Source organism: Parus major, chromosome 3, assembly GCF_001522545.3.
Source record: "Parus major isolate Abel chromosome 3, Parus_major1.1, whole genome shotgun sequence".
Lineage (NCBI taxonomy): Eukaryota > Metazoa > Chordata > Aves > Passeriformes > Paridae > Parus > Parus major.
This window is the reverse complement of record NC_031770.1, coordinates 69009641-69035541: the sequence shown is the minus strand read 5'-3', so window position 1 is coordinate 69035541 and position 25901 is coordinate 69009641. Positions and strand designations below refer to the sequence as shown.

General features: G+C 43.3%; 1 protein-coding gene across 2 annotated transcripts; it reads right to left on the bottom strand.

Moving 5' to 3' along the window:
* Positions 1 to 16267: 16267 nt before the first annotated feature.
* Positions 16268 to 25656, bottom strand: OSTM1 (osteoclastogenesis associated transmembrane protein 1). 2 transcript variants are annotated; one of them, XM_015623303.2, is made up of 7 exons: positions 25297 to 25656; positions 22364 to 22478; positions 21393 to 21490; positions 20244 to 20408; positions 19303 to 19468; positions 18903 to 18996; positions 16268 to 18495 (listed from the first exon to the last, which is right to left on the bottom strand). In XM_015623303.2, the coding sequence occupies exons 1-6, from the start codon at positions 25633 to 25635 to the stop codon at positions 18941 to 18943; spliced, it is 939 nt and encodes a 312-aa protein (XP_015478789.1). In that variant the 5' UTR covers positions 25636 to 25656; the 3' UTR covers positions 16268 to 18495; positions 18903 to 18940. The 2 variants fall into 2 exon arrangements, with proteins under 2 accessions (XP_015478789.1, XP_015478788.1); XM_015623302.2 differs by having other exon boundaries at positions 16268 to 18996.
* Positions 25657 to 25901: the final 245 nt, after the last annotated feature.

The following is a 25901-nucleotide window of genomic DNA, read 5'->3' as shown; positions in this document are numbered from 1 at the left end:
TCAAATCTTGAATAAATTCAAGAATCCTCATCTTTATTCAGTCTTTTTTTTTTTTTTTTCAGCTGGTAACATTCGGGTTTTATATAGGAATTCAGACACTTCCAAGATTCCTTGGACAAGGTGCTGATCTGGTTCATTTTGGTTGTTTTTCCCTGCTTCCCGGGGATGGGATGCTGCTCACAGCAGAGGGCGTGCCTCCCTTTGTTTTCAGGCGTACTTCGGCAGTCTCACATCAGTTCCCGATTGATTCTGCTTTTCCCTGGGCACCACTTCCAGGGGTTTAGGTATCTCCAGGTCGGGCTCCTGAGCTTCAGGTGTTAAGCCTATCCCCGTGATTGTCAAATCAGGATTCCGAATGATAGATTTAATTGTACATCTAGGATTTGGAGAAGATATTTTCCTAATAAAAAAGACAGGGACACTTATACTAATAAAAATCTAATCCACATCCCTTTATTTCCTATTTGTTTCACATCCCATAAACTCCGATTTCCACAGTATTCTGAGTTCTTGCCTTCAGTCATTGCAGACTACTTCAGGATTCCTGTATCCTATTTGACATCCCTTTATGGGTGTTTTGGCCAATTCTGTAGTTAGCTATTTCACATGTTGTTATAATTCATGTGCCACAATCTATAGGCTTTGTGCACTCTAGCTATTAATGTTTAAACTGCTAGTGCTAAATTTCCACTTCTACAATTTCTTCTACAACAATGACAATCCAATACAATGTTGGCACGTTCTCCAGCTCATGCTGCTGCCAAGCAAGTCTGAAGAGAAGGTGATGAATTTCCAATGATTTGCCAGTTTTGTAGGTATACTAGTTCCCAATAAAATGCAATGTGGCATTAGTCTAGTCATAGACATAAGTCTAGCATATCTGTGCCATCAAAACAACAAAAGAAGAAAGCTCTTAGTGTGTTTAGGTGAGAAAGAGAGAAGATAACAGATTTACATGGCATATTTCATTGGAGTGGGCATTGCTAACAAAACAGCTCTTTGTGAGGGCATCAGAAGAACCTGTCACCATAAAAAAGCAGACACCAGAAAGGCACCAGGATCTGCATTGTGTGTGGCTGGAATCCACCTCAGGCTGCCCAGCCATGGTGGGTGGGCTTGCAGTCCCTTTTGTGGTTCTGCTCCTGATCCATACTGCAAGCAGTGTCACACAGGAGTCTTTGCATTTGGCCCAGCTATTTTAGAAATGTTTTTTCTCTGTGTCTATCCTGTGACACAAAATGGTCCATTCTTCTAATTAATTCCAGTCAAAAGTTTAGTGTGACTTCCCTGAAGAGTCATGAACCCAAAATAGATTTTGATTAGATTTCATGAAGGGAAACACACTACAGGAGAGAAGCTGCGCTCAGCTAGTTCCATGAAGGCAAGTGAGTGCATGTAACCACTTCCTTGCAAACACTGCTGTCCTCTCAATGGTGCCTTTTACTGCTGCTATTTTATTTATTTCTGACAGAGAAGCCATATGATGCCCCACTGAGGACTTTGGGACTCCAGTGAACCTGCCTTCTTTAGATTTGCCTGTTGTTTTTGATGGGACTAAAACTAGTGTTCTCCAGAGCCATAAAGGAGTTCCAAATGACCATACAAGAAAGAAAGGTGCCATGTTTTAGCCTCTTCTCAAACTGCCCACAGGAGCATAGCTCCCTTTTGGCATTGCCCCGTTCTTGCATACCCCAATTTGCTTCCCAATAGGGGTGAGAAAATATTTGTACCATATTTTCCTTGGCACACTTCCTAACACTTTCATGAAATTTCCACATACTCCTGGCTAGTCACAAAGATTGTGCCAGACCAATAGGAATGGGATGGGGAAAGTGAAGGAGAAGAGCTGAAGGGCAGGAGTATGGAAGTCTGTAGGATGGATGCCATGGTTTAACCATCAGCTGGCTGCTGAAGGACAAGGTGAATCCAGTTGGTTTGCAGAGGGGGGAAAGATACGCAGCTGGCTTTATGTATTGCACAGTGAGATTCCTTATATAAACTGGGGGGCACTGCCCATGGTCTGGCTGGGAATCGGTCAGAAGGTGGTGAGCAATTGCTATATAATATTGTGTGACACCACTACTATGGTTGCTCTGAGCTTATTAACCCAAATACAGTAAAAATTTCCCAGGACAAGAACATAGGGTGAAAAAAGGGCTGGTGTCAGCTGGAAACTCTGTCCCATGCAGCCACTCATTCACTCACTCACTCTCTCCTGGTAGTATGGGGAGGAGAATCAAGAGAGTAGAAGGGAGAAAACCGATGGGATAAAGACAGTTTAACAGGTAAAGCAGAAACCACACATGCAAGCTAAACAAAACAAAACAAGGAATTAATTCGTAGTTTCCCATGGGCAGGCAGGTGTTCAGCCATTCCCAGGAGAGCAGGGTTCCATCACACATAACAGTGACTTGGGAAGACAAACACCATCACTTCAAATACCCCCTCCTTTCTCCTTCCTCCCCAGCTTTATATGCTGGGCATGATGCTACATAGCATTGGGCGATCCCTTTGGTCAGTTGAGGTCAATTCTCTGGGCTGTGTCTTCTCCCAACTCCTTGTGCAGGCTCCTCTCTGGCAGGGTGGGGTGAGAGGCAGAAAAGGCCTTGACTGTGCACAAGCGCTGCTCAGCAGAAGCTAAAATATCCCTGAATTATCAACTCTGTTTCCAGCACAAATCTGAATCATACCCTCCTCATATCAGCTACTGTGAAGAAAGTTAACTGTATTCCAGGGGAAACCATGACAATGGGAAAATGGAGCTTTCCTGGGCAGTGTGCTGAATACTGCAGAACTTCATGCAGTGGGTAGTTTCAGATGGCAGTAAATTGTGGGGTATTCCTGCTGAGAGGTGGAAAACTCAGGAAAAAGGTCCTAAAGCAGAGTGCTGGCAGCTTCTGTCTCAGTAGTGGAGAGGTTAGTGGCAGCTCAAAACCCCAGAGTGCTCCTGAATAAAGTTCCAGAAGAGCCAGTAAAGCGGGAAGACAGGAGCTTAAGCACTTTACATGTAAGTCTGTAAAGTCTGGGCTGTGACTTCATGGAGTTTTACCCTTAGCAGAAATCCAGTGGTTGAGTTCCATCAGGAATCATTTTGGTGGGCATTTTGGCCTACTTTGTTCTTTCCAGTTGCTTGCTAGGAAGTAACTGTGAGATGCAATACCGAAGCTGAGCAGTGCTTTAGAAGCTGAGGGTTTCCCACTGACCTAGGGCCAGTGCCTTCCTTCCTTCCTCCCTCCCTCCCTCCCTCCCTTCCCCCCACACTTGAGGAGGTGCAGCCTTTGCCACAGGGCTCCACAGGGCACTAATGCCAGGAATATTAGCAATGAAAGCTGGAGCGCAGCTGCTGCTTCTCTGGAAGTTGGTAAGTGTTACAGCTAAATCCAGCAACTGGAACTCAGGGGTATTATGAGGATAGGCACAACAAAGATGCAGTAAGTGGATTATTTGAAAAGTCCACACCCCCCCCACACACACACACTTTTTTTTTGTTTAAATTAACTATTTTATGCCTTATTTTAAACATGACCTAAAAATGATGCAATAGCACTGCCTTTAGAAACAGAAAACCATTAGTAAATTATGCTCACTGCTTGTCACTCAAAGCTCTCCAAACTGTTTTGATAGTTGACCTTGCAAACTCAGGAAGACAGAAGTAAGTCACAAAGATTCCTGTGGGTTAAACTATTTTCCAAGCTGATTATGAAGCTTAGAGCTCAAATGGTCTTTGCACAGAAACTCACAAAATACCTTTTCTTTTTCAAGGGTTATCACCACCTAATTCATTTTACCTCTGATTTCTTATTAGAGGTATTGCTTACTCCTCTGCTGCTGAGAAATTGCTCAGCAAGTGTGATATTATGGTCCTTCCTACAAGTCCGCTCTCATACACAGCAGCCATCTGTTCACCATGGCTGGGCTTTTTTTAACAGATGTTGTTTGAATGTTTAAAAGAGGCTTTCCTTGACATTTTATTTATTAGGATCTCAATCATGCTGTCAGCGATCTGGAAAAATTCACATTGACGTCATCGCCTGGCTGCTACCTGTGCAAGATTTGTCCAGGAAATAGTTGTAAAACCATGAACATAATAAATCATAAATTGAAACCAGAGAATGTCCTGAGTTGGAGGGGACCCACAAGGATCATAGACTCCAGCTTGTGGCTCTGCACTGGACAGCCCCAAGAATCCCACCCTGTTCCTGAGAGCATTGTCCAAGCACTCCTTGAACTCTGTCAGGCTTGGTGCTGTGACCATGTTCCTGGGCAGCCTGTTCCAGTGCCCAACCACCCTGTGGGTGAAGAACCTTTTCCTGATGTCAAAACTAATCCTCTCCTGACACAACTTCAGGGCATTCCCTCAGGTCCTGTCACTGGTCAACGGTATTATGCACAGAGACTCATATTGAATTCCAGAGAGTTTTTGTTAGCTTTCATTTATGATTTTTAATTAACTACCATTCTCTGATTTACTTTGTCCATTGCTTCATTTTAGGGGGCAACATGGTCTGGGTTTAGTGAACATTTCAGCAGGCAAAGGATGAAAATTCTTTTTTTAAGAATTAATTAAGATTGAATCCTAATAGATGTCATGGCAAAAATTAAAGGGACTTTGAAAATTGTACCTACTGGTTGAACTGATCTATATTTACCACTGATGGCTGGAGCAGGCACCTGTTGACCTATGCCCTTGTATATAGAACTAGAGGAGTAATGGGAAAGGGCAACTGAAATGATGGAGGAGATTATCTGAAGATCATCTTCCAGGGAGCAAAGAGGGAGGCTGGGGTTCTGCAGAGGAGGTGGCTGAGAAAGGACATGTTGGAAGTTTACAAAGCTTTGGCAACAATAGCCAAGTGGAAGAGGACTCACAAATACTGCATCAGCAAACATCAGTATGGGGGAGACTGGAGGAAACAAAAGGAGCTTGGTTTAAATGAGACATTCCTTAGGCTGATGGCAGTGAACTTGAGTTGCTGGCAGCTACATAACGCTAGGGGAGTCAAATGGTATCAGCAAGTTGACTAAGGAATTAGATGGACATGGGTGGATACTGAAAAGGCTGGGCTAGGACATACCCCTGAACATCCCTAGCACAGTAGCACTAGATAGATAGAGCAGAGAAAAGGGCAGTGGACTGCAGGTGGTGGCAGGGCTCATGTGCTCTCTTCTATTAGACTGCCCAGTGAAACCACCAACGTGTGCTTGTATTCATGTGTACCCACTGACTTTAGCCCACTTCTCATTGAGAAGTTTCTTTGCTTAAAAAAATTACTGCTTCTTGGCTGCAGTGTAATCAACAACTACTTGAAGACATTTTGACTTTTCTGCTTCTGTATCAGAAATGTCCAGCCTGAATCCATTTTCCCCAGCCAAGGTAATTTTCACTTTGTCCCATCCATTCCAGATGAGATCTTTCATACACCAGGGATTGGCTGTGGGATCAGTCTGGCTACACAGTTCTGTGACACTCACTTCTATGCTGCCCATGGTAAAAGATGGGAAGTCTGCAATAAATGAAGAAGGGGGTGAAGCCTCTTTTGTAAGGCCTTTGATGCTGGACTCTGCCCCTCTTCTTGCTGAGCTAAAATAATGGTCATGGGCATTTCAGGCACAGAGAGCAGGGAAAAGTTTGAATCCTGGCAGGGATGGGGACATGTACATCTTTGCTATGAATAAAGCCAGGCCACAACTCCAGGTGGTCCTGACCACAAAGTGATTCACATCAGGCCAGCAAATGCACAGTAGCTCCAGCCCAGCCAAACACAGCTCTCACAGCTGCAACAGGGAAGGCATACCCACAGTGGGCAGCCTTGCTGCTCAGTGGGGGGGCATTTTAAAGCTTTTTGGGTTTTCCACCATGATGTCTGTCAATCTGTGTGTAGTAAAGATTGCTAAAAATACCATTATGTGTTCTCATATTTATTTTCTTTCACTGATTTCCTCTTTTTTTCCCCACTCTCTGTAACTATCAGTCTGACAAACCCAGAGCTGTTTTGTATTCTCCATCTTATATGTCAGGCACCAGGTAATAAAGATCTGTATACCAGATGCAGAGGCTTTGCAAGCATAATGAAAGGAATAATTCTGTAGAGCTTTTATTCTCGCGCCTCATGAAAGCACTGTGCTTCATGACAAAAATCTGCCACCTCAACCTTTTCAAACATGGGCTGCTATAGAGAGTTATTCCTTTGGTGAGGTGAGGATTTAAGATTGATTTGTACAATGTCATCACACCATGATGACACTGATTCCATTACCAGTACTTACTTTCTAAGCTTTTCCATTTACAGGTCATTTACCTTTTTAAACTACCATAGCAAATGGAAGGGCTGTGTTCAGTGCCACATCCACAGTTATATCTGAGCTCCCTCTGTCCCCAGTGTGACACACACCCCCTGCCCAAACTGCACCCAGAGTTTTGCATTATTCTTTCAGATGTGCAGTGCTCTGCATTGTGCTACAATTTTCTGATGCAGTAAGGAAAAAAGGATAATATACTAACAAATGTTTTTTGTAGGCTCCTCAAACCTACTTTAAACTGATTGAGCAGTTCAACACAAGGACTTTTAGTGATCTTCTCCAATTCTGACAAAGGATTAACAGAGACCAACACCAGGCTAAGACTTTGTGTGTTGTTATGTTGATTTTTTTTTTCACAGCTGAGCTTTATATCTCAAAACACCAGTGTTTCTAATGCAAATGCTACAGCCCTTCACTGTAGCAACTTAGAGGAGCAATGCTATGATTTTAATAAAGCTGTCAGATTAAGTGACTGCATGGTTACACCATGATATTAATACATGTTCTTAACTGTCAATTAGTTAACTGGCTAATAAAAAGAGCCAAGCTTATAGGATTTCACTAATGAATATAATGCTTTGTTTCTGGGCAAAACATATGCTTTGGATATATAATTAGAAAAAAGCCCCCCTCTCTCTCCCCCATCGAGAGAGCATGTGCAGCTGAATAAAGGAGCTCATTATACCTGCAAGGGGTCAAAGTCTGTGGATCTGTAGCTTATGGTATTATGACAGATTACAAAATCACTCTATTATGTTAGTCAATCTGTTTCCAAGCACAAACTAGCAGGGAGCAGGGCACTAGAACCTCCCGAGCAGGGCACCCTTTGGCTGTTCCTGGCAGTCTTATGATGGGTCAGCTGGCAGTGACACCGCCTCTGACAGCTCACATGTCAGACCTTCCCTGCCTGACTTCTGCCTTTGTTACCGCAGAGCCTCTTCACAGACAATCAATCCCTGCTTCAGGCTGCAAAGAGCCCCAGTAAGAGCTGAAGAAAATTTGAAATCCATGTGTAGCCATCACTTGTGCTAATGAAAGGCAAAAGCAGAGCACTTATGCTCCAGATGACCTCTCTCAGGCTCTCACCTTTAAAAAAAAGGAAATAAAAAAAGTTTTAGAGAGGGGAGCAGCTAAACAGATACAGCTGGAAATTAAAGCATTGGGTTCAGCTTTGGTGCATGCATCCATTTAAAAGGAAAAAGGTAATTCATATGTAGGATAAAGATATTTCAGACATGATAAAGATCCTAAGAAATGTTTGACTTTCCTAATCTTTCAGGGAGATTATTCTGCTGATAAGTCTTATTCTGTAAACTCAGCATAAAACTCCTTGCTACCAAGGGGAAAGGAAATCCTCTTGTATTTGAGAAACACAGCACTAGTCAGCACTGTAGGCACATACATTTCTGACAGACCACAACTTTCTGAGATCCTACTGAAAAGAGGTGGTTCCACCACTGTCTTGAGCTGGTTACTTTGCCCTCTTACCAGTCTGGCAGATGTGCCAAAACCAGGAGGGCCCCAGGGCTGCCAGTATGGCACAGAAAGACTGGGGAGTAAAGCAGAACCAGTAGGCTGGCTTAGGTAGTCCTTAAGGACTGGAACTAACAAAGCCACATTTGTACCCCATGATAAATCAGTTATGGTGCCCAGGAAGATGCAAAGTCTGGCTGTAGCTTTCTTTGAAACTAGGGCTTCTACAGGTTCTATCCTGTGGCTCTATCCTCTGCCATGGCTAACCAATGGTGAGGTCAGGCTGCCACCTCTTTGAGGGATAATTTCTGGGTGATTTCCTTTCTCTCCTCAGCAGCACTTATCATGAAGCTTGTAGGAACTCCTGTCTCTTTGTAAGTTTTCCCTCAAGTGCAGTTTCATTAAGATTTGCCAAGAGATTACAAATGTAGGAGGTCATAATCTGCATTCAAACCCCTTAAGATACAATCTTGTTTTCCCCAGAAAGCCAAGCTCAGATGTGCTTGCCCTGTTATTCATTGACAGGGTTGTTTTTTTCTTGAAATATATAGAGAACACAGTTTTAACCATCCCTTGCTTATGACATTCACTTGAGTGTCACTCAGCAGCAATATCAGCAGCAGCTTCTTGCATGGTTAATAAGGGATTGAATTGAGGGCTAGTCCCAAAATGAAGGGATGTCCAATGCTCACCCTGGATTGGAGTTAACAAGCATTTAAGGAGATATTTGGCTGTCCCTGAAGCAGACACAGGGCTCTCAGCTTCTTGACAGTGGACTACTCAGACCTCCAGGGATCACAGCAGAAGTTTCAACACCAAACCCACAAAGTGTCCTTCCTGGAGACACCTGTGTTTGGAGCCAGGTGCCACAGGAAATACAGTGCAGAGACCCTCAGCATCAGGAGGGGCCAGAGCACTCTTATAATTTTAACTTTTCAATTTTCAATACCCCTTTAATTTTCAATACCCCTCCAAATTAGCAGAAAAAGCTCTGAAGGGTGAAATATTAAAGTAGGAAACCTGTTCCTTGAACCACCAGTTCAGGTAAAGAGGTGGAAAATTTCCTATAACTGAGTTTTGCTGTTATTATAACAAAAGCAGAAGGGAACTTCTCCTTTATTGGGGAGTAGCCTTTCCTGGCAAACACCAGGAAATCAAAATTGATGTATTTGGAACAATGTGTCACTTTCAATAAAAAACTCATAAGTTTTTAGAAAAAAAATATGTGCTTTCTTATTCATCACCTCAAAGATAGACAGTCTGTCAGTCTTTCTCTTGAAAATAATATCTGCTGTACTTCAGGAGCTAGCTTCTCAATAACATTCACAGCTCTCCATACACATTTACTCATTTCAGCACAGAACATACAGTGTTACCAGTCATACAAACACCCTGTTAATCCCTGGAGGCTGCATCCTGGCATGGCAGAAGTCAGTTCATATCCTTGGAGTCTGACAGAGTGACATTAGTTTACACCAGGCAGCGCTCTGATGTACTGGCTAGCAGCCAAGGAGTTCATGACTTTTATATGTTTCAACAAAAGGCGTTAAAAAGAGCTTTTGATATGGTTATTTGGTGAAAGAGATCAAACGTTTCCCCTTTGCGTTAATCCGTTTCATGTTTTCAGTATATAAACTAATTTTTAGAAATCTCATCTTGCAGGTGTTTAAGCACATGGTTCGACAAACAATTATTTGGGGCATATGTGCTGCTGGGGAAACTGCAGAAGAGAAGCAGCAAAGGTTTAAGAAAACCCAGTGGGCATAGAAGGAGTGAATAAACAATGATGAGTCCTTCCTACAGTGCCAGAGCTGGCAGGCACAGTGGAGACAGGCTCCTGGACTAGAGATGACCCACTGCAGCAGCTCTTATGTCCCTCCATGGGCATCTCCATGTTCCTCCATGCTCCTAGGCAGTTACCAGCCCAAAGCCTGTGCCTGGATGGGGTCTGTGTTCCAGCAGCACAAGAAATGCATGGAAGAAGCCCCATGGTTCTCCTGCTTGGTACCAGGAGCTGCCCGGCTGCTCCCAGGCTCCCGCCAGGCCCAGGCAGGTGTGGGTTTGCCACTGGGTGCAGGGAGACGCAAAGGCTGCTGCTCCCACGTGGGCAGGAGGGCTTGCCCAAGGGTCAGGAGAGGCTGGCTTCATTTACACACCACTCAGCACTTGTTTTCTGACCTCTGCAGCCCCTTTTGTGAGCCCTGGCCCACACTTGTTTGTATGAGACTGGCTATTGTATGTCAGCCAGGCTTTACTGTTCTTCTTAAAAGCTCTCCCCAAAATAAGATTTATTTCTAAGAAATAACAAAGCCCAGACAGAGAGTCATACCTTCATTATTCCTGGGGTTCTGATTTCTTTTTAAATCACCTCTAAAACATTTTCCCGTTAAAGCAAGGTCTATTTTTAATATACCAGTGTCATTTAATTAGTCATTTTGCACAAGAGGCACATCTGACTGGAATTTATGCTCTTTTTATCTCCTTTTAGCAGATACGGGAGTTTTTTTCTAACATGAGTAAGATGGGGTCTCTTAGTCTCTCAGTCTCTGTTTTTTTCCCTTTTACCTCATCTCCCCTCTCAGATGCTGGAAGTGAGAACAGTAGTGTCTGTGCAGCCCCAGTTCACAGATTGTCTGACTCATGGCACAGGAGCTAAAAAGTTATGCACTCTGAAATCAGGAAGGTACACTTCAAAGGAAAAATAAATATGTATATATATAAAAATATATTTAAAATCTATTTTAGACACTTTCATCTGTTATTTCTATTTCTGTCCAGGTTATCTTATGCTTATTGACCCCTCAGAATGAGTTTCCAGTGTAAAAATATGAGTTTCATCATGTCAGACCATGAAGATAACTCACAGCTTGATTTCTGCACCAATCACATAAAGGATGGTGCTGTTCCTTTTACTGAACTATCGCAGCTGTGTGAGCATAAATTTTCAGGGGAAAAAAAGGCAGATCTTGAGCCAAAATTATCAGAAATAGAAACCAGAACAGGGAAGAAGACATGGGTTTTCCCAGTTTAAGTGCCTTCAAGATCTTGTGGTTGATTCAGAAGAGTTAGTTCAAGTGCAGAGCACACGGGTCACATCTGGCATCCTTGTGCTGAGAGGCCGTGTATCCAAATCCCCGTGATGTGTCCTTTTTGCTTACAGACTTCTAGACATGGCAGCAGCAAAAACATTGAGAGGGTGAGAGATAAGGCAGAGCACATCTGTGTATGCTTTGTTTTTTCCCTGAGGTTGCCTGCCTGGATGTAAGACTGCTGACTGCTGCACAAAGAGGTGTCTGCTGCAGGGCAGCCATCCCATCTGAGGATAAACCCACAAGCCCGAGGGGGCTTGGTTCCTGTCCCAGAGCTGTAGTCCCTCTGTGTTCTTGTCAGAAAGCACAGGATGTGGTTTTACTTCTGGCCTCTTACTGCAAAGAGTTGTTTTCACTTGAACAGAAGTGAAATTGGGCATCTGTATGCCTAATTAGGAGGCAGAAATCTGCCCCTGTTACCAGTCACTGGGGATCAGCTTGTGCACACAATCTCCTCAGGAAAGTGAGAGAGAAGCCTGATTAAAAAACTAGGCATGGTCAGCCTCTTCACCTGCTTGATTTCTGGAGTAGTTCCTCACTACCCAACTATTTGTGAGACAGTGACATGCTCCCCAAGAAGGCTGGCACACACACAGCTGCTGGGCCAAAGCAGCCTCTGCTACACAACTCACAGAGGATGTAGGTAAATATCACAGATAAAAGCAAGCAAGCTTGCTTTGACCGTGCCAGCCAAGAGGCAAGCTAAAAGCCAATTAAATTGTTCCAGGAAAAGAAAGAAAAGAAAAGCTTAATCTTAGTAAAAATATAGTCCCTGAGCACTGGCAGGGTCAGGGTCAGGTTGGGTTACACGTTGTATAAGTCCCCATTATACAAGCCAAGGCAGAGCAGAGGCTTTCCCAGGGCTATTCAATCCTCCTTTCTCCTGCTCAGTTTCACTGTTGCTCCCCCATTCCTTCCTTCTCACTATCCCTTCTTCTGAGGCTTGCTTGGACATCAAACAGGTCAGTCCAAGTGCTTCCATTGCTGTGAATTAGAAGATCACACAAACCACTTCCTCTTTGAATAAAATATGACTATGGGAACATATGAGTGGGCCTAAAGTTGCTCATGTGAGTGGCTGCAATAAAGGCAGCTGCTTATCTGTGTAGCAGAAAAAATAAGTGGTTTTTTGTGCAGTAGGAACTGAGCCTGCTGTAACACAGAGTGACCAGAGCCCAGGGGCTGAATGCAAGCATCATTTGGATCTATGCAGTTTGGAAAGCAACAGCAAATGGTGGCCAAGGGAGCTCCTGATAATTTAAAAAAAACACGCAAGTATTCCACAGAAACATGACTGCTACTCTTCCTCCATTTTAAACCACCTGCTGAGGACAGTGTTTTCCCCTTGCAGCATGCACATTCCTCTCAGGGCACTCCATCGCATTTACCCTCAGATTCTGCTCTTCCATGAAAAAGTGTCATATCAGTGGCAATGTAATATTCTTGAGTCTATTCAAGACTCACAAGCCCTTTTTTTGCATCCCAGCACTCACCCTTCAGGCAGATGTTCTGAAAGTAACTTCAGGCTTGTTTGTTTTTTTGTTTAAATGGAGCAATGCACAGTAAGGCTGCTTCCCCTAAGAGGCTTCTTAGAGTGCATCTGCTTCTCCAGAAGCAACTTACTTCAATCCCTCAACTTTCTTATTACCAGATCACTTTGATTCTGTGTTCTGGTCATCTGGATAAAAGCAGCATTCACCAGAAAGAACATGCACTTGGAGCAAGAATCACCACCTGCATTTGAAAACCTGCACCAACACAGTGCAAATGCACTGTATTTTTTTATAATTTCTACATGTTTAGGTAATTGCTCTCAACTCAGCACACATCTGCAATACTTTGAAACATATTTTCTCTGTGCTTGATATTCCAAGTTTGACTCCAAGACCCCAAAAAGCTGCTGAAACATGTTGACTACTCATCATAATCTTCCAAAGAAAAAAGAAACATAACATTGCACTGCAAACAGAAAATTCATTGCAATTTTGAGAACTATGGAGAACATACAGATGCCCCAGCAAATACAGCCTGCTTCCTAATCAACAAAAAGGGAAGGTAATTATCTAAAACAGCATTTTCATGACAGCGGGAAAAGAACAAAACAGTAATCAAAACCCACTGAAAACCCAGTTGAAGTCTGCCACTATAGCAGGAAGAGAACACACAGTTTTACCTGGAAACTGGAGAGCTTGAACTTTTCAGACCTGCCCAGTATTATGCAAAAGAACAGACTTTCTATTTATATATTACACAATACTGGACAGGTGTGAATACCTGTACTCTTACTTCCCTGTCTCCTTCTACAGAATCCTTTGAACACCTTCTGTCTTTACCACATCCATCACGGGGCTCTCCCTTGCAAAGCCAATATGCTTTCTCCTTGCAGTCTGCTTTTTAATGCAGCACAGTAAATTGCTATTCTTTGAAATGTGTGAAAAAAGTTTTTTGAATGAGGTCCAAAGGAAGATTCTGATTGCCAGTGGCTGTTCTCTCTGTCTTAACCTAGATCAATTTGACATAAGCCATTTATTTCATGGTTAACCCCAGAAAAATCCTGAAGGGAGTATAAATTTGTGCATTAATCCTGCTCACAGTGGTTTGGTTCCACTTAGGTTTGGATGAAGGAGGTGCCACCTTGCAACTCTCCAACCCATATTTACCCTTTCAAATGTTTTAACCAAACACCATTTGAGAAGCCTTCTGTGACTCTCACACAACTCGTTGTTGCAGAGGAGAAAAAGTCACACTGCTGTAAGTGCTGAGCATTACAATGAAATATAAAGCAGCATTAAAGTTGCTCCGTGCTTAATGCGCTGGTTTAAGCAGCTAATCTTGTTTCGGTTGAATGGCATGTTCATTACAGCAAATAAATCAGTAACACGTAGGATTATTGAAGAGGAAAGACACATTAAACCAGTTTAGGGCATCATATTGATTTTCCAATTTTTTTTTTTTAGTGTCCGATTTAGCTTGGCGTTTTTCAACAGTCAGTTCTAATAAATGCTTGTATAGCACAGATTAAGCAGGTGGGAACACTGCCCAGAAAGGGTATTATGAATAACTTAATGCACTGGTTTAATTGCAGCAATCCATGATACTTACTGTGCTGGCACCAGAGGAAAATTTTCAGTATTAAAAGTTAAAAATTCAACTGAGCTACTAGTGAGTGTCTTTCTTTTAATAACTATTTGGGAAAAAAACCCATTATTTTCACCTCAGATGGGAGCAGAGGAAGATTAGAGCTCATGCAACCATTTAACTTATTTCTGCCACAACTAATTAAGATATTGTTAAAAAATAATTAGCATTTACTTGACATAACTTTGCCTCTCTAACACAGCGAAACATTGCAGTGGTGTCCCTGCTGTCTTTGTGCTCACTCAGCCCTATTCTGCTCAATCCCCTTTGCAAACATGATGCACAGAAGTGAAAAAGCCTAGCTCATATTTCAAGCAACAAGCTCCTTTCAAAGCTGTACTCTAGAGTATCCCCATATTCCTTCCTTGCCCCAGGTCAGAGCAGATGCTGCAGGAAATCAGTTTGGAGCAGCACCAACTTTCCAGCAGAGCCGAGTACTGAAGCTGCTGCCATCACAGAGGAAGACGCTGGTCTGACAGCTCCCTAAGCCCACACCCAGTCCTGGGCACAGACCATGCCAGACACTCTGAAAGGCCACCAAAGATGCTGGTGATCCCTTCCAAGTGCAGGTGTTTGATGCAGGTATCACACAACTGATTGTGGTTACTGATCACATCACCTGTTTTCTTCCTTTCCATGTTATTTTTGTCTTAGATTAGATTAGGATCTCCAAGACAGCGACTGCACTTCAATTCTCAGCAAAACACAAGGCTATTGTTGGACATAAATCACCCTGGCTGCCACCAGCAAGTAGCAAAAGGCACCCATCACAATACTGGGAGAAGAAACACTCCAGAGAAGTTGAAGAATTTACTGGCTTTGCTCTTCCAATGTAACTTCTCACTCTGGCAAAGATACAGAATGCACATCCTACACAAACTTAATGAAGGTCAGGCTAAAAATGCTTACATCAGTCCCACAGGAAAATTTCAGAACGAAATATGAACAAAAATTGTTAAGTTACCCATACATTCTGATTAGGAGTACAGGGATTTTGCTAATCACACATCTTATCGTTTCAGAGGAACTCTACATTCAGGGCATGAAAACTAAGGTAGAAATTAGCAGAAACAGAAGATTTGATGGTACTTGATTAACTGGACAAAAAGCACCAGAAACAAAACATTAGGAAACTGAAGCCATTTTGTGATTATAGCAGTTATTTAATGAAGATGCAGAAGCAGCCATTACTCAAAAAAAAAAATTTTTTTTTTTAAAGAGTTCTTTGTTTAGCACTTAACAGGAATCCTCACTCAGCTCAAAATAGAACAGGAGCTTTAAAGAACATTTGAACTAGGATTTCTTCAATACCATCACACAGTCCAGCAGTCCTCCCAGCAGAAAGCAGTTGTTTTTAGCTCAGAAGGCAGTCCCTGTTGTCATCCTACTCCTCACTCCCAGCTCTGACCTGTGCAGGCACCCCACCATAGACCAGTGCAGGGCTCCAGCTCAGCTGCACTGCATCCAGCAGTCCCCAGCCTCACTTCGACCAAGAAGCCAGAGCATCTCCCTTCCAGCTCAGCTGCCATCAAGGGTCCATTCATTTTCTCAGCATCTTTCAACCACCTGTGCACTTCAGCAGCCTCCCCTTCATGTGCTTACAGACTCCCATTTCTGAACCTCTACTCCTCCACTCATCAGTTAAATCCTCTACTGTTCCCCCTTGCCCTTCTCCTGTGCAGATTCCCTTCCAAGTTTCTCTCTCAAGCGTAGAGGCAGCCAAAACCACACCAACATTGCAATTCCCACTGCCTTCCTGGACATTTCTTGCAAGGAATACGCTGAGACTTAAATTTGCCTTTACAAATTGCACCACTAGAGCACAAGGCTCCTGCCATCAGGCTAGACACCCAACTCTCTCCATGATGAGGCACTGCACTGCTGCTTTTTAAACCCTGCAGCCCAGCAGCAATCCAACACCATGCCTGCTGAAGTTCTGAGGGGCCAGGGCAGGCAACCAAAAGCCCCCCCACAAAGACAAGAAGTTATCCCCACCAGCCTCACTTCCACACACCCACCCATGAAACTCAGTTGCAGCTAACACAAGCCTTTCCATTGACTGCAGGAGACTTCCACAGAGCTGAAACTCCACCCTCTCAGCAGTTGCCTGTCTGTAATTCAGCACAGCACTGCTCTAAAACACCTTTCTGACGCTGTTGTCCTGCAAGCAGCATCATGAAGAATAAGAAGCAGGTGCTTCTCAACACAAATGCAGAACAGAAGGAGTACAAAACTACTACAGATGAAGCAATTAAGTAACCACGCTGTTCACTGTTTATTGACAGTCTTTATTAGACCTGACTTTGCATGTTTAGTAGGAACCCCTTAGTAGGGGTTTCCTACTAAGTATAAATATGAATCAAAGTGTTACACCCCCCCCCCCAGAATAAGAAATCTTTATTTCTACAAAAAAAAAACAAGATAAAACCAACCAGTATTTCAAAGTTTATGCCTTTTAATACATAATACCAAAAAAAAAAAGGTGAAAGACTAGCAGCAAAAAGAATCCCATTCCTCTTTTAACAGTCTGTTTGCTTCCACATTTCTCTAGCAAATAGAGTATAAAGACAATTCAATCAATTCATATATGAAATATACTACCAAAAATATAACACTGTGTAAAGAAAGTTTACAGTAGAAAGTCGGGGGAAGGGTGGGAAAAAAAAAAAGAAAATAATAGATTTAACATTAAAAATCTCAAGCGTAAACTTTGCTGCTGCTTTAAAATCAAAACCAACAAAAGTCACATGAGTATTTCCGTTTGGCTTAAGAGCCAGGAAAATAAGAAAAGCTGATTTTTTTTTTAAAGTGCTTAACCACCATATCCAAAAGTAATGACTTTCAGACCTACTTAACATGAATGTGCTCAAAAAGCCACTGCTTACAGTATAAAAGCTGTCATTCTGAAATGCTGCACATACAAACTGGCTTTATCTGCAGGAATGAAAGATTCCTTTGAACAGCTCTCAATCATATGATGTCCCAAATCAATGTAATGCTATTAGAGCAGGCAGCTGAATAAGTACCAGAAAGTTGAAGTTTAAGAATAATAGATATAAAAAATATTTTTTTTATTAAAAGGCAGCATGCCTCTCCCAGCCAGATGTAGTTATGCAATAAGCAAGAGAAACACAGTTTTGTATCATTGCTGTAAACTACCTAAAACAAAGTGACTGCTGATCTAGTAATTCACATGTTAAACAGAGGAAGAGAGATACTTCTTTCTGATAAAACACAAAAAAGCAATCATGTGGGTGGGACCAATTGCTAACACCATACTGTACTTATTATTAAACATACAGTTTATTAATAAACTTGTTAAACTTGACTTCAAAACCAATAGCATGTCCTAACAGAAGAAAAAAAAAATTAATAAAGCCAATGATTTGAAAAGCTTTAGGACTGTTTTTGTTACACTGTTATATATTTATTTGAGCCCTAGTGCAAATGAGAAATTCAACATTATAGGCTCCAAAGTAAATCAAATACAACCATTTAATGGGGCATTTTGACAGACATCAGACACAGATTCCCAGAGAAAATGAGTTAATTTTTTTAGCTGTAATGACCATTTTTTTTTTATCTCAAGGTTAGAAAATACATTTAAAAACTGGAGCAAAGACTCTGGCATTCATTAACCTCAGGTACAGCTATAAATACTTTAAACCCCACCACTCTCCCACTCTCCCAAATCAGAAATACAATAAACAAACTGAACTGCCACTCTTGCTGCAGCCATTAAATTGTGCCCACAGCCTGACAGTAGCACCACCCATCCCCGCAGTTATTGCACTAATTTCTCCATCAGCTTTGAAGTTCTGCTAGTTTGCATTTGTTTGCACCCATCTATTTCACAGGAATAATACTTCTAAACTATTTCTTGAAAGTCACCAATTCCCAACACAGTATATTCACGTTCTTCAGAACAGGTTTCAAGTAAGAGAACCCACTGGTTCACTTACTGCAAAAACACATTACCTAGAAAACACAACTTTTTCCCTACAAAATTCCTGTAAACAACTCTGTATTAAGCCACAGTAAGCTCTAGACCAGGAAATTCAGCATCTCCAGTGACTTGACTTTACCTCACTTCTCCTCTACAAAGACATAAAAAAACACCAAAATGTTAGAATTAAGAAAGAAAGCAAATGGCATAATAAACAGAGAGTGAAACCTTGTTACACAAGCAGGTATGTAAGATTAGCTTCTGAAAATGTAAGATTTGAAAAGCAACGATTTTAGTGGTTAAAGTGTGCAAAAGACTCGATATGCCACCAGTTTCAGAGAAAACACAATACTGTAGCCATCAATAATTACTATTCAAGTCCAGCTCTGGCAGTTGCGCTGCTTTTGTTGCCATTTTAGACAGTATATATTACCACTTTCTCTGTATATTTCATGCTTCTTTTTTAACAGGTGCCAGCATGACTTTTCAGTGGTATAGAAAAGATGGGAACTTTTTTAAAGGGTTCCTTCCATCCCAAGTCTGAATATTCTGTGGAATTAAAAATAATATTTTAAGCAGAAATATCAAACATTATTTGAAATTTTGTCTGTCTATCAAAATCACCTCAAAAAGATTCAAAATACCAATTTTTATGAAACAAACACAGAAAATACCATGCAAGGGAAGTGTAGCTATTCTACTGATGTGAAGTACAAAAGCTTAGGAACAGAAAAACACCAGCTTCAGCCCAAGACTGAAAAAATAAAAAAACACCACAGATTTTTCAAAACCAGAGTCCATACAGTGTCACACAGCCCTGCCTTGTCATGTTTGTTAATATCCTCGCTTAGAAGTCAGACAGCATTTTGTTTAACTTGTGTTGCTCTATATCATTACACTAAACCATAATTAACTCCTCTTTTGTGCCGGCCTCATTCCAACACAATTGTACCCACTGTATACCAGCAGCAGTTCTCAGGTTTTGTTTTGCAGCTCAGCTGTATTTTTCTTGGATGTTCACAAGATTGGCATTTGACTGGATGCGCTTGGCTAGAAAGGAAAAAATTATATGAAAATTAAACACAAAGAATTCCACAAAACTAGTCCCTCCACTCCCCTCTATTTATCAGACAGACTTGCAAACAGCTTTCTGTTCACGTCCAGAAACTTTAATGAAAAGATATGGCTGAAGCTCTTTACTACCCTTCTTCAGGGGACAGCAGCAGACTAATAGTTGCTATTAGCGCCGTCAGCACAGCTGCAGGCAGATCTGGCTGGGCCTCCTCTCCCACAAGAGCCAAGAAAATCCCTGGCACCTCCCAACTCCAACACTGAAATGCCAACGCCGCCACTTACGCAAAATGAGTATCCGTTTCTTCTGCTTTGAGTGAAGGAAACTACTAAGATAAAAAACAATAGGTAGGAAGAGAATAAAGGATGAAACTGCAATCACTGGGACTGTGTCACTGCAGGGAAGAGAACAATTGAAAGTCCTGCTCCAAAGCTTCCGAGTGATGTTCATCTAAAAGGAAAACAGAGGCAAACCATGAAAACAGCACGTGCATTTTTTCTGTGCAGCATGGCATGGCAAACAGTGAGGCCTCAAGACATGCAAGTATCACCTCAGAAAATTGCACTTGAACAAATCTCCCCCAAAAGCAAGCAAATACCTGGAAATGTTGAAACAGACTATTTAGATGGAGCCAAGATTTCACATCAAAACTTTTACAAGCTTCAAAAACATAACTATACTCAGATACATGTAGACACTGTTGCATGCCTGTTTCCCAGAGAGCTCACTGATAGTCGGTGGGGACAGGGCTAATCCCATGCTTTTAAGGAACACTCCTTCAGCCCAGCCACTTAAAAATCCACAATATACCCAAAGCTTTTTTCAAATATATGTCGTCAATGCTGAGGATCCCTAGAAACAGCTGCTGTAATAAGGAATCAATTAATACACCAGCTAGAACAATAGGAGAAAAGCCCCACATTAAAAGCCAGAAGATTAAGAGATTTATTTTTTTTTAATCCATCTCCTCCACAGTAACAAGAAACGAAAGCGCAGCTACTCAAACTGGAATGCGCTTGGGAGATCTGGAGCTTCAGTCATGCTCCTGCAGCACTGCCCGAGGACAGGACCTCACAAGACAGCCCCACGAAGCACCTCCCACCACAGGACACCAGCCTGCCAAAGGCACTGCTGCCCCTACTGCCCCCTGCCCAAAGGAAAAAGCAACCCTAGTAAGAAAAGCACAAATGGCTCAGATTAATGAAGTGTATTAACAAACACGTACTGCATCTTCCACGTCGATACACAAGTGTGCGGAGTGCTCAGATTCACCACCTTGCCTGTTCATCCTCTGCAGGTGGGTATACAGGTCATTCAATTTTGTGTAGGTTTCGTTGCAGTTTTTACACACCTCTGTGTAGTTATTTGGTGACAGATCAATGGCCTGCCCCTAGGATTATAAAACTCTGAATGAATAACAGTTTAAGGCATTAAAAAAACCAAACTGGTTTAATTTGTTACTGCCGAGTTACACTGACGGGGACGGACTGTGCCGTACCAAGCAATCCTTTCCATCTGCAGCCTTCAGCACTCCATGAATGCAATACAGGACACGTGAAAACAAAACCTGCAATCTCTGAAGATATTTCACCACAGTAATGGCTGTACCAGCTACCCACTGACCACTGGGTTAAGTTCTAGTTTAATCACTTGGAAGTTTTCAATAGGCCAGTCCACACCGCTCCTGACCAAGGCCTATAAAGGCACATTTCCTGGAAACCATTCATGAAGAAGAGACAGATTCCTCAGAGATTGTCCCATGCCCATTGAAGTAAACCCATTTTACTACGAAATGATCCTGAAATCTGGCCAGTTTCTGACTGAAATGGAATATGCAGTTTCTTAGGCTATACAGGGCATTTTCTCTCAGGACAATTACCACATTTGTTTCACTAAGGAAGTTATACTGTCTTTACAATATGGCCAACCTTTAACTACGAGTAATTTTAACAGACAAAAGAAATGTTACAAGAATTAAAGGTGGCTGGTACTTCTGAGCTAGTTCATATTATCAAAAGAATATTTAAAGACCAAATTTCTACGTTAAAAAAGATAATTCTACAAAGCAAGAGCATGCAGACATGCTGGTTTTTACTATGTAATTATCAACTATTGTGAATTCAGAAATTTTGATGTGAAGTAGCATTGCAATTACAGACAAAATGAAGTCAAGGTGAGTATCAATTAGAATTAATTTCAGGCACTCAGTCTGTAAACAACTGCATTTTACCGATCACGGATTTATCTGCCTACAATTCACAAACTCAGCAGCAGTTAATTTGCCTAGTCTGCATCTGCAGTTTATTCAGCATAAATAAAATTTTGGTAGCAGTTAGACGATTTAGTGCTTCTCTTAAATACACAGCATAAGTACCTGAAGGTTATGTTCAAAACATGTCAGAGATTTATTGAATAAATCCAGGAATTCTTCAGTAGAATTTGATAATCCCTCACTGTTATTCTTTAAACAATCTGTTGAAAAGAAAGAAAAACATCAGGATATTTTAATTTCTAACATTTCCACAGCCAGCAAGGCCCAGACACTCCACTCCTGCAAAAAGAGCCCTCGACTATAAAGGACAGGTCTAGTCAACACTGCAGTTTCCTTATCTGCCTGCCACTGATATCTCAGACCTGCTGACCTAACGCTTCATCGAGAACACATTTCAGAATTAATTGGCCTTGATTAAGTGAAAGATGAAGACTATCATCAAGAGCTTTCTGAAGAGGGGAACTGAATTATCTTTGGACTTTGAGATAAAACAAGACATTACTTTTATTTCCCAGCCCACAAATCTGGCTTTGCCCAGCAACAGTAACAGCCATTTTGTGGAAGTAGAAGCACCAGCAGCAGAGATGAAATGGAGAGCACCCAGGAAACAGCTAGACCATGAACACAATAGTAGAAATCACAGTGTAATTATTATTCTTTAAGAAAAGAGCTGAGCTTTTTACCAGCTTTGAGGGAAGCTCTGGGGCTTTCCTTCCAGTCAGGGGCTCAACCCCATGTTACTGCTTCCGTCCATCCTACCCTACTTCAGGTGCACTAATCAGCCAGACCTTTAAAAACAACAGTATTTGAGGAATTTAGGAGTTCAGCAACAGCACCGTGAGAGCAAGCCAACATCCTAGAAAATGCTCCTGAAAGTAGTAAACACCATTCGTAGTTTTCTGACAGACTACCACCCTCAGACTTTGGCCCTTACAAAAGAAAACACTCTTGGAGTGGGCTGTAGTTCAGGATTTGTGCGTTATCTGCAGGCTGTATTCAAACAATTCTGATCTGTGCAAATTTTAGGGCTACATCATCACAGTAGCATGAGAGCTACAGAATGAGTCACGTACTTGCGCAGTTGGCTGCCTCCCAGGTTTCGTTGAAGAACTCCGAAAGGGTCACAACTATCTGCAGCCTGTCTGAGGTCAAGATGCTTTTGGCACAATTGTGGCTTTCAGAGGAATTCTAGAAATAAAAAGAAAAAAGAAAGGAAGCAGACAAGTGTTAAAAATATAAAGGGGAATTTCTGAAATGTATTTCACACAAGCATATCTAAAACAATCACAACACATCACATGGATATTTCCGGAGAAGGCAGAGCAGAAGTGATGGAACAAAAATCTTTTAGTCCTCCAATTCATACTGTGAGCAACACAGCTTACACACAACCTCTGCAGGTCTACTAGGGCCTCAGGCAAGTCAGTCAAAAGTACATGGCAAAAAAAGAAAAAACAAAAAAAGAAAAAACAAGCACACAGACGGGACCTTCTCTGCCAGGTGGCTCACATTCATCCATTCATGGGCCACTGCCCCGGGAGCCAGCTCAAGGCATGTGCAGTCAGAGAAGAGGACAGGGTTATTCTCATTAGACAAAAGGAACAGTTGAAGGAGCTGAACCAGTGGACTGGCCTCAAACAAACCAAACCCAAACAGAAACAGCCTCCAAAACCACTGCAGCAACATAGTCTATCAGCAGCAAACTTCCCCCACTGCAGCAACACCAGGAACAGAGTCCTCTGTGGAGCAGTGCCCACGCTCACTCACCCAAGCATATGACCGGGCCAAGCTCACCTGCCTTAGTGAGCCATTCAGTGCACCCCATCCTCAAAGCAGACTCTGCCACAACTCTTACAGCAACTTATTCTCTGGACCAAGCTCATAAAAAATGCACAACTGTGAAAGCAGTTGCAGAATAAACAGGAAGTATTCTGATCAGAATTCAGATACAGAACCATGACCTCCAGTCAGCTGACTCCTGTGCTCTAGCTCCTGGTGTCTAGCTGCAAAATTGACTTAAGCACTTCTCAAAACTGCCAAAAGCCTCTTTGATAAGTGACGTGGGACACAGAAAAAAATAATCTCTTTAATGAGAAACTTGGTCCTTACAGTGCTTTACAAGAGATCCAGTTTCTGCCTCTTCATTAAAACTAGGCAAGGAGGTTAAATAAGAACTTTCCCCTGGAGGATCAACTGCAGAAGTCAAATATTGCCACATCTGGTAACTCCCACGTTCACCCGCTTTCATTTCTACTAAATTACAGATATGCAAGAATGTTGTTTATGCAGGAAACTCTGGTTGCTTCAGAAAGCCTGTGAAGCTTCCTCACCACCTGGGCTCATGAGTAGGAAAAAGCACTTTACCAACACTGAATCACATAAACCTAAATTATTCCTTAAATGAAGTTTGCTTAATTGATTCTTTAATTAGCCTGGTGAGAAGGATTTGATATTTCAGAGATGTCCAAAACTTAAACTGGCTGTTCCTGTCATGTTGCACTCATAACTGCTGTTAAGATAGAAACATCAGACACCTGATTAATTGTAATCAGGGACTGAGGTTGCAAGAGGCCACCTCCTTCATTCACCTAGTGAGTTAATCCACACACAGAAGGAAAGCCAACAGATGTGTCTTCCAGACCACATAGGGAACAAGTCCTCCCAGACTGCTAGTACTCAAGCACAGCAGCTGCAACGAGTTCATACATATTCTAAGTAATGGAATACGTTTGGGCACTTAATTCTAGCCAAAATATCATGGTAAAAGTACCCAAGAGAGTTATACATTCAATTTCTCACTTTCACACTGAAGCAGCTTCCATGGAAGAAACAAATAGAACAGACAAGTTTGCAAACTAGAACAAGAGACCACTAGCTACATATATGCCCTGGAGAGAACAATTACCAAGGGAACATGCATGTATTCTTCCAATACAAGCACTGGGGTGGTGAGAGGAAACAGGAAAACAACCCAAAACACTACCCAAAAGCAACACTAATACTTCTCCAACGACAGGAAACAGTGCAGAGGATGGTTTGCAGGCCACTGTGGCACCTATCTATTGCCTGGGCATGAAGAGCAACAGATTTTTCTCATCAATGGCAATTCTAAATCTTGGAATTCAGAAATCCCAAGACTGAAAGCACAATCCAGGGTGCATACTCCTATCGACTTGCTCTCTGTTCTACTACCAGGGCATCCACTTTCAGTCATCATCACAGAACAAAAGTCTGATTCACTAATCACTAAGTGCTCTGATTCACTGATGTTATCATCACGCCATCCTAGGAACTTTTACAAATGGATCAATTCGATGAGAACACACAAAACAAGCCACAAACCACGTCCAACAAAAAGAAAAGGAGGGAAAAAAAAAACAAAACAAAACAAAACAAAGCACGATAAAAGTCTGGCGGATGTTAACAGAAGACTCAGCTTCAGTCAAAGTTCTCCCACCAGTAGGGTGCACTGACCCCAGCCAGTGCTCAGGCTTTTTACACACGCTCCCATCAGCTTTGGAACCAAGAACGCCGACACGGTTCCTCACAGATGATGTGCCTCACTCGCCACAGCTTCACAGACCATCTTTTTTCCGAGAAGTTCCAGGCAACTACGCTCTAGCAGTGCTCCCCAGCTGCGCTCATACAACCCGTGAGCCAGAGCACGGCTTTAGCCATTGCTACATCAGCAAGAACAACTCGAGTTTTTCCACTCGCACAGCTTTCTCCGCAGGTGGAGCTGCTCGCCCCCAGCCATGCCAGGAGCTGCCACAACAGAGCAGGACGAGGCGGCCGTCCCTGCCAGCAGCGCTTCCCAAACACTCCCAGCCTCTGCCAAACTGCCCTGCGCATCCCAGCGAGGCATTCAGCCTACCTTCCCGAGGATCCCACCGCCACCTGACGTGCTCCGGCACCGAACTCACGGGCCTGGAAGCCTCACGGAAAGGGAGCAGGCCCCCAGCCCGCCCCGGCAAACCGCGCACCCGCCTCGGCCCCACGGACGCACCCCGACGGCGCGGGCGATGCTGCCGTACTGTGCGAGCAGGCGGCGGTAGTGGCCGTGGCAGCCCTGGCACAGCCGCACCGGGCGGGCGCGCCGGCCCAGGCAGCCCGTCAGCGCCGCGCTGCCCTCCGCGAAGTCGGCCAGCAAGCTGCGGCACTCGGGCTCCAGCTCGGGCAGGTCCCCGGGCAGCCCCGCGCTCCACAGCTCCTCCGCCAGCTCCTGCGCCAGCTCCAGCGCCGGGGTCTGGCGCGGCCCCGTGGCGGTGGCGAGGCTGAGGAGGGCGAGGGCGGGCGGCAGCAGCAGCAGCAGCAGCGGCCGGCACAGGCACCACGGCGGCGCCATAGCGGCCGCGCCGAGGAAGCGGAAGCGCCGCGCCGGGAAAGAGCCGGCCCCCCGCCGCGGAGCGCCGCCGCTGATTGGCTGAGATGGGGCGGGGACGGGGAAAGGGGCGGGGCCTTGATGGGTGGTCCCTGGGGCCGGGGTCCCATCCCAGGGACTCATCCCGGGACACGGCGCTGGGATGACCCCAGGGCCGGGAGTGTGTGCGAGCCGTGCCCGTGCCCGTGCCCGTGCCCGTGCCCGTGCCCGTGCCCGTGCCCGTGCCCGTG